The sequence below is a fragment of the Nicotiana tomentosiformis genome, unplaced genomic scaffold (assembly GCF_000390325.3).
Source record: "Nicotiana tomentosiformis unplaced genomic scaffold, ASM39032v3 Un00115, whole genome shotgun sequence".
NCBI classification, from domain to species: domain Eukaryota; kingdom Viridiplantae; phylum Streptophyta; class Magnoliopsida; order Solanales; family Solanaceae; genus Nicotiana; species Nicotiana tomentosiformis.
Genome location: NW_027174674.1, coordinates 1 through 8,283, shown reverse-complemented (window position 1 = coordinate 8,283; position 8,283 = coordinate 1). Strand labels below are relative to the sequence as shown.

General features: G+C 37.3%; 3 protein-coding genes and 1 long non-coding RNA gene across 11 annotated transcripts; all 4 read right to left on the bottom strand.

The window, feature by feature from the left end:
- Nucleotides 1-639: 639 nt before the first annotated feature.
- On the bottom strand, nt 640-1,682 carry LOC117275318 (uncharacterized). Its single transcript, XM_033654615.1, has 3 exons — nt 1,502-1,682; nt 874-1,022; nt 640-780 (listed from the first exon to the last, which is right to left on the bottom strand). The coding sequence occupies exons 1-3, from the start codon at nt 1,680-1,682 to the stop codon at nt 640-642; spliced, it is 471 nt and encodes a 156-aa protein (XP_033510506.1).
- Nucleotides 1,503-3,023, bottom strand: LOC117275317 (uncharacterized). The gene has a single exon (XM_033654614.2). The coding sequence runs from the start codon at nt 3,021-3,023 to the stop codon at nt 2,079-2,081; it is 945 nt and encodes a 314-aa protein (XP_033510505.1). The 3' UTR covers nt 1,503-2,078.
- A 78-nt stretch (nt 3,024-3,101) lies between these two features.
- LOC104090466 (protein EFFECTOR OF TRANSCRIPTION 2) lies at nt 3,102-6,645 on the bottom strand. Of its 8 annotated transcripts, none has more exons than XM_070192464.1 (5): nt 5,993-6,416; nt 5,073-5,444; nt 4,189-4,640; nt 3,884-3,894; nt 3,102-3,667 (listed from the first exon to the last, which is right to left on the bottom strand). In XM_070192464.1, exons 1-5 carry the CDS (start codon nt 6,119-6,121, stop codon nt 3,438-3,440), a joined length of 1,194 nt encoding a protein of 397 aa, XP_070048565.1. In that variant the 5' UTR covers nt 6,122-6,416; the 3' UTR covers nt 3,102-3,437. The 8 variants fall into 8 exon arrangements, with proteins under 8 accessions (XP_070048565.1, XP_018624393.1, XP_018624392.1 ...); XM_018768877.3 differs by having other exon boundaries at nt 3,102-3,555; nt 3,604-3,631; nt 3,668-4,640; nt 5,993-6,415; XM_018768876.3 differs by having other exon boundaries at nt 3,102-3,555; nt 3,604-4,640.
- Nucleotides 6,646-8,022: 1,377 nt separating this feature from the next.
- Nucleotides 8,023-8,283, bottom strand: LOC138903890 (uncharacterized). Its single transcript, XR_011413201.1, has 2 exons — nt 8,189-8,283; nt 8,023-8,158 (listed from the first exon to the last, which is right to left on the bottom strand). It is a non-coding gene; the product is annotated as an uncharacterized lncRNA (long non-coding RNA).

The following is an 8,283-nucleotide window of genomic DNA, read 5'->3' as shown; positions in this document are numbered from 1 at the left end:
AAAAGCTTTCCATCTTCAATTTTTGTACAAAGCGTATGCTCATATGAGCATTTTTTGAAACCTACCATACTGAAATAAGCATCAATGCGACTATACCAAGCTCGTGGAGCTTGTTTTAGCATATATAATGCTTTTTTCAATCTATAAACCTTATGTTCACTGCCATGCTTTACATAACCAGAAGGTTGATCTATATATACCTGCTCTTGCAATTCTCCATGCAAGAAGGCTGATTTCACGTCTAGTTAATAAATCAGCCAATTATTTTGGGATGACAATGCTACCACTAACCTAATGGCATCAAGTCTAACTACTGGAGCAAATAACTCCTTGTAGTGCATATCATACTCTTGCTTATATCCTTTAGCCACCAAGCGCGCCTTGTACTTTTCAACTTCACCATTCTCGTTGAGTTTGATTTTATAAACTCATTTGACTCCAATTGATTTTACCCTTTTGGAAGATCAGTAAGCTCCCAAGTATCATTTTTTTCAATTGCTGAAATCTCAACATCCATTGCCTCCTTCCATTTTGCTTCTTGAATAGCACTTTCAAAAGTTATTGGGTCACAATCTGCAAACAATGCAAAATGAGCAATTGTCTCCTCATCGATATTAATACCGGTTACCTCATAATCCATCATCCAAGCAGGCCTTTTACGACAGTTTCTTCCAAAGCTGATGGTAAAATTTCAGCAGCTGTTGGAGTAGAACTTTCAGAATTTTGGGGTATTGTAGTTGCTTCTTCGACCTCAGTATCAATGAAGATTGGAGTAAACTGCTGCATATTCCAATCCCAAGTGTTTTCTTCATCAAAAATAATATCTCTGCTGCTCACAACCTTCTTTGTCAAAGGATTGAACAATTTCTATGCCTTGGATGCTTCGCTAACACCAAGAAAAATACATTTTTCGCCTCTATCATCAAGCTTTTTTCTTTTTGCATCAAGGGCATGTGCATAAGCAATGCAACCGAAAATTCTAAAATGGTCTACAACCGGTTTCCTTCTAGTCCAAGCTTCCTCTGGAGTCAGATTTTTAATAGCAAATGTTGGACTTCTATTCAAAACATGAGTGCTCCAATTTACTGCTTCTGGCCAAAACGCCTTTGAAATCGTCCTCGAGCCAGCAAGCTTCGAACCATGCTGAGAATGGTTTTATTCTTCCTTTACGATACACCATTTTGTTGCGGTGTATATGCCGTTGTGAGCTCTTTTCGAATGCCCATGAGTCCCACAAAATTCTTCAAATGCCTTAGAGCCCTCCACGATTAGTTCGGAGGCTCTTAATTGTCCTTCGTGTCTCATTCTCCACATGAGCTTTGAAGCTTCTAAATACATTAAAAGCTTCTGATTTTTCTTGCAAAAAGTATGTCCAGGTCTTTCGGGAATAATCGTCTAAAGGTAATAAAATACCCTTTGCCTCCATTAGAGATTGGTCTTAATGGCCCATAAATGTCAGAGTGAACCAACTCCAAAACATGATTTGCTCGTCATGATTTGCCTTTCGGGAACTGAGATCGGTGTTGTTTGCCAACAACACATTCTTCATAAATTTGAGAATGAGCAGTAATTTGAGGAAGACCCGTGACCATGTTCTTCTGCTGAAGTGCCTTTAATCCTTCAAAACTCAAATGACCATAACGAAAATGCCACATCCATGAGGAATCCTTCACTTCCGTCATCAAACAAGATTGAATACTATCAATCTTTATGGGAAATAATCTATTTGAACTCATTTGAATTATTGCAATAGCTCCTCCCACAGGGTCATAAATTTCACACTCACCCTTCTTAATAGTAATGACATAACTTATCTCTTGCAACTGACCAACACTCAGTAAGTTGCTTTTCAAGTCAGGAACATATAACACATTAGAGATTGTTTTCACAAAACCATTCTTGGTTTTAATCTTGATGTCACATTTTCCCGTTGCATGCACAATAGAACAATCACCAAACTAACTTTAGAACGGATACCTTCATTTAAAAGCAAGACTTACTTCCAATCATGTGATTAGTGCAGCCTGTGTCAAAATTCCAAACATCTTGCTCGAGTTCCTTCTCTACTTGAATTGCCATCAACAAGGTCTCCCCTTGTTCTCCGCGTAATTGGATTTCTCTTCCTTTTCTTTGTCATTATGTAGCCTAGTATAACATTTATGACATTTATAGCATTCTACCTTGGATTTATCATTATCTCGACCTCTGCCTTTGCCTTGAGATTGGTCATTATTTGCTTTGAAATTCCTGCTGGAATCTCTACCTCCACGATCTCCTCTTCCTCTGCCTCGACCTCTATCTCTACCCATTCCTCTAGAACTGGAAGAAGAAATAAAAGTAGAAGCCTTCAAAGCTTGTTCATCAGAATTTGAACTACGGTTCATTTTCTGCTCATGCACCAATAAGGAGCTCTGCAATTCGTCAAGTGATAATGCATCTATGTCTTTTGACTCCTCAATGGAGCAAACGACATAATCATACTTTGGCGTCAGAGAGTGCAATATCTTTTCCACTATTATGACGCCGCCCATGTTCTCACCATGGAATCGCATCTTGTTGCATATCTCCATGGTTCTAGCACAGTAGTTGGTGACAGATTCTCCTTCCTTCATCTGCAAGGTTTCGAAGTTCCTCCTCAAGGCTTGAAGTTGTGCTCGCTTTACTCTTGTAGAGCCTTGATACTTTTTCTTCATGGAATCCCATATATCTTTGGAAGTTTCTTTGCAAAGAATGGTTTCCAAGATGGGACGCTCAATAGCCTGAAAGAGATAATTTTTTGCCTTTAAATCTTTCAGCTTTCTTGCTTCGAACTCAGTCTTTTGAGCATCCGTCAAAGTTTCGCCTATTACTAGCGCTTTAATGCCGTCTTCAACAATTAGCCAATACTCTTTTGACCATAAGAAATTCTCCATCAGCATACTCCAATGGTCATAATGGCCATCAAAACGGGGAATAACTGCCTGCACAAAATTGTTCTCTGAAGCCATATAGAGAATTGTTTTTGGGTAAACTCTCTTTCTCATAGTTTTTTTCGGGATCTAACCTTGCTCTGAATACCACCGATAGAATAGAGCAGATAAGAAAATGGACAAGATGGGATCTTTAATACTGCAAACTCACACCTTTATTTGCAACAGAAGAAGCCATTATGTAGGCCTTTACAGAGCCTTCATGACTGCGCATGAAACCCACAAACCCACGACTAAACAAACATTAACTAGGACTCCTAACAGACTCCACTATGTCAACTAAAACCACTCGTCCACTTCCTAATAACTAGGAGCTGACCAATTCAACTAAATAAAAGACCAAACATACAGTAAATAAATAATTCTTAAATAAAAGGATAATCCCAACACCACTGCGTAAGGGTGCACCACAACTTGATTAATAATTCTCTTATGAAACTACATTATGCAGGTCGTGGAGGTCCTATTTCAACTCTTCATGCCTTTGTGCTGCCAACATCTTTTATTACCTTTCGAAGGTTTCCTTCTGCAAAAGGAACCATTACGCAATGTTGCTCCACAAGCTGGAGAATGGTTGACTGATGGAATGTCTATATTCCAATGCATTTTCTCACTGCTAATTTTGGTAGCTGGACCTGCAAATACACTTGGTATTTCTGCTTCTAATTGCTTAGAAATGGGCTCTTTAACCCTCATACCTTTGTGCTGCCAACATCTTTTATTACCTTCCGAAGGTTTCCTTCTGCAAAAGGAACCATTACACAATGTTGCTCCACAAGCCGGAGAATGGTTGACTGATGGAATGTCTATATTCCAATGCATTTTCTCACTGCTAATTTTGGTAGCTGGACCTGCAAATACACTCGGTATTTCTACTCCTAATTGCTTAGAAATGGGCTCTTTAACCCTCATACCCTTATGTTCTTCACACCGCTTTCTTCCTACTGCAGGTTGCCTGGTGCAAAAACTACCATCATTTAAGTGAACTCCACACATGACCTTGTGGTTCTTGCCGATAAGAGGACAGCTAGAGAAATCTTGAGGGTGTTGTGTATCAGCTGTACGGGATAACATCTGCTGGCCATCATCAGTGGAATAAGTCCTGTTTTCAAGTATAGGATTGTGGGTCCAGTGGCAACTTTTGTCTGTCACTGGCTGAGAAATTAAGCCTCGACTCCTTCCCTTGTGCTCCAAACATTCTGCAATCAACTTTGAATTTACACCATTTACCTTCATTCCCTTGTGCTCAGCACATCTTTTATTTCCCATAATTGGAGGCCTTATACAAACAGATCCATGACCCAAAGCCACACCACAGATAGTATTTGGATCACCATTTACACCGGAACTTAGTGAAATTATTCTTGGGTTTGATCGACCAAATTTGAAGATTTGGGGAAGGAAATAAGTGCCTTTGAAGCTATCATGAAACTCAGATCCGTTCTCCAACAAAAGGGGCTTGCAAGCTTTGATTTTGACACCTTTTTGTTTCTCAAGGGACAATTGAAGCTTCCTGACAAAAGCAGGAAGACGAGTTGCTCTTGAAATGCGATCAAGTTTGTGGAGGACATCATTGTGTCGACGTACGCCATTACTGCCTTTATTCCAAGCATAGTCAAATCTGTCGAGCAGCTGGGATTCAGTTTTCTCAGCATCTTTGTTGTCATTCATCTGTTAAATATTAGGAAACATTACCAAAATCCATTAGTAACTGAGGTAGTTTTTGGTACAAGCCAATAGAGTGTGTAATTACTTTCAATCTTTAACATGCTTAACTATGCAAACAAATGGCTAGCAGACAGCTCACAATGATTCTTCAAAGAATGAACAAAAGTGAAATGCTGAAAGCAAAAACTCAACTTGGTCTATTAGTGTTGTCGTCTAGAGCCTAGTAAGATAACCTCATAATAATAATTTCCCAAAAGATTACAGAGTAAAACTAGGAGAGCTTTAATCTGAATGTTAAAATATCTAGCTTTACTCGCTATTTGCATGAATGAGCGAGCAACAACCTTATGCGTTTCGATATCTTAAGGAGGAAACTACAAATTAACAACATCTGCAAGAGGCTTAAAGTTGTAGATAAGAGAAATATGTACTTACAGGTGCCCACCTATAAACGATAGAGAAGCCTCTTGAGAATGCTTCTGTAAACAATCCTGCTCTCTTTGAAGCAGATACATTTTCTTGGTCGTGCAGTGCACTATTGGAGCAGATATTCTCTAAATGAGCGCCTTCACGGCCATACCGCTGTAGCCTAGTCCTAACAATGTCAGATTTTCCAACATATACAGGAACAATATAATCAGGGTCAAGTCTGCTAGCCTCTCGCCCAGCTTGGTGTCGTGACACAGCTATTCCAAGCTCATAAACTCCAGAGCACGAGGTGCAGTTTGGCAGGTTCTGAGTCCTATATTTCTCTGCTCCTTCCTTCCCCAGTAAATAATTCGTCCAATCATTAGGCCCAATTAGAATCTGGCAATAAACACTCACAATGAATAAGAATGAGCCAATCAGAAAAACTAGAGTTAAGTTGCTAAAAGAACTTCCTACAATTCATTTTCTTCCCATTCTGGAGAAAAGATTTGAGCTTTATCACATAAATATTTTTTGTACATTCGAGAAAACCCAAATTTATTTATTTATCTTCTGTGTTGGGCTATTCTTTGCAAATATGCTTAAAGAAGATGACTTATCTGGCCAATTTGTTGTCATTCTTAACATCAAATTCTGTGATGAAGTTGAAGAATGGGCTATTCTTCATAAAAATTTCTCTACTTTCTAGTCACAAGTTGTTTAGCCATTACTACAGCTCTACTATATTAGTATATTTTTCTTTCCTTTTTAAAATCATGATTTACCTAATCAGCAAAAACTGTAGCACTACTCCAATCCAAACAACTAGAGACAGCTCTAGATCTGAATCTAAGCAACAAAAGCTGACCTTTAGGTAACGAAAACGCGCACTCTTCAAAACAACTAAAAACAAATGGGAACGAAAAGTGGAGAATTTTTGATCGAACCTTCCAATCGGAGAAAGCCGAATCGTGTTTTGTGCGCTTACAGTCTTCTCTATTTAGGCGAACGGTGACGGATCTGTGAGTAGCTCCCATGGAGCTAGCCTTTGCTCCTTCACTCAATGAGTTATACATAGGACCGTTGCCTCCAGCTTTATTTAAAAGTGCCGTTATTATCCATTCATCAATAACTCAAGTTTACCTCACAAATTTAAGAATACTTATAACTATTATATTCCTATTCCAATCAAGAAAGGAAATAACTAAAAATAAGGAAAGAAAATATTAAAATCGGTGAGTTCTTTTCATTATACGGTGTCTTTCTTAGAAGATTATAGAGAGGAATATATTCGCTGGCATTTGACTTTAGTTTATGAACACTAGAGATTTTAGCAAAGTTTGGGGATTCATTATTATATATAGAGGATCCACAGCAACTAACTGATAAGTATGAATTGATCTGAGATGCTCAAAAATTATTAATAAAGTCGTATAAATGTAAACACACCTTTTCTCCTTTATGGATGAATGACATAAAGGCTAAATAATTCCCAAAAAGTTACTCCGCCATTCATAGCTTTACTAAAGTTGCGATAACTTTCATAGAAAAAGGAAAGAAAAGAAAAAGTTAGCCATGGTTTTCACGCATTGCTTTTCCACTTCTTAACTGTTACGGATCATTTGGCTTTTGCACAAGTAACGTCATTCTCTCCTGTTAATGTTTTTTGGGTAATGCACATTTTGTCTTCTTTTATTTAAGAGAAAAAATATGAATGACTATAAAACACAGGATAATAAAGCCATACCTTTGAAAAAAATAAGGAGTGGAAGTCGAGAATGAAGGTACACTATTAGTAGGTAGTCGAGAGTATTAGTATTAGTCTCGTATTCTATTATTGTTAGATTTTTTTGGTATTATTGTTTGGTACTATTACTTTTTTTTCTCTTCTTTCGTGAATCGAGAATCTATTTAAAATAGTCTCTTTACTAACCTCCCATTGATACTACTTTGATCGATTTGGATGGATGGCAAAAGCAAACGCCTAAATGGTCATACTACTTTGATCGATTTGGATGGATGGCAAAAGCAAACGACTAAACGACCATTTAGGATGAAAGGTAAAAGACAAATTTAGGATGTACGGGTATAAGTAATCATTCAATAATTTCCTTTGACAGGTTGTTAAGCAGATTAATAAATGAGAAGGACTGGACTACCTTTTCTATCCTCCTTTTGGTCAAACCAGGATACTTTTTTGTTTAGGAGTTAGCTGTACCTTAAATGATCATTTAGTTGGCAACCATGATAAGATGATTAAAGCTTCTCTTGTTTAATCCTTCCTTTTGTATTTTTATCTTCACTAGTTTTTGATAGATGAAAAAGGTAGCTAAAAATCATAGAAAACCAGCAAGAGATTATTTAATACTGTTGAGGTATGATTGCCCCATATTTAATGTTGAGGAAAAGGTTATATTTGTCTTTGTATTATTCAATATTGAGTATAAATTTCCTCTTGTCGGTTAATGACAATACGAGGCGATTTGCTAAGGGCGATAATATAAATGGATCAAAAGTATAATCGATAAAATAAATTTATTATTATTATTTAATTTTTAAATTATAATAATAGTATAACTTGTTTATTACAATTTACAAATCATACCACCTTACGGTCTATACTGAAGTTGTAGAGCTGAAGCTAACGATATTAGCTACGAGCGGCGAGCGCCTTCTTTTATCTTAAAAGTTTGTAAAGAGAAAAAGAAAAAGAAAATGAAGCTGCTGCTGTTACGTAATATTCTTGGAGTGTAGCCATCGTTGATTGCATTAGTAAAGAGTATATAGACTTTTTCATCTCTGCTGCTGTCTTTGTGGGGTCGCTGGAAAACGGAGTGTTAATTCAACGTTTGTTTACCTTTCACTGTCTTTGTCTTCCATTCCTTTGATGCTCTTTTTTTCAATTCTTTGTTCGGCACCTCTCTCTTGTTTATACGTATTTGATTATCTCAATAATTTAATTCCTGTTGAAAAATGATGCGATAAATCACGCCTGCAATTGCAGTCAGCTTTGCTGACATTTTTGGCCTTTTCTTCTTTACCTTTTTACTTAACCCCAGAAAATCATGACATCTCGCTTTCTGTTCAGTTACAGTCCAATTCTTGATCTTGGACTTTGGCGTCTTCACTTACTGGATATCAACTTCTATTCTGTTTTATAAACTTAGCAAGTGGCAGTCTAAAGGAGGAATCTTTTTGTTGTTTTGGGCAAAGATATTTGCTGAAATGGGTTTCTGAG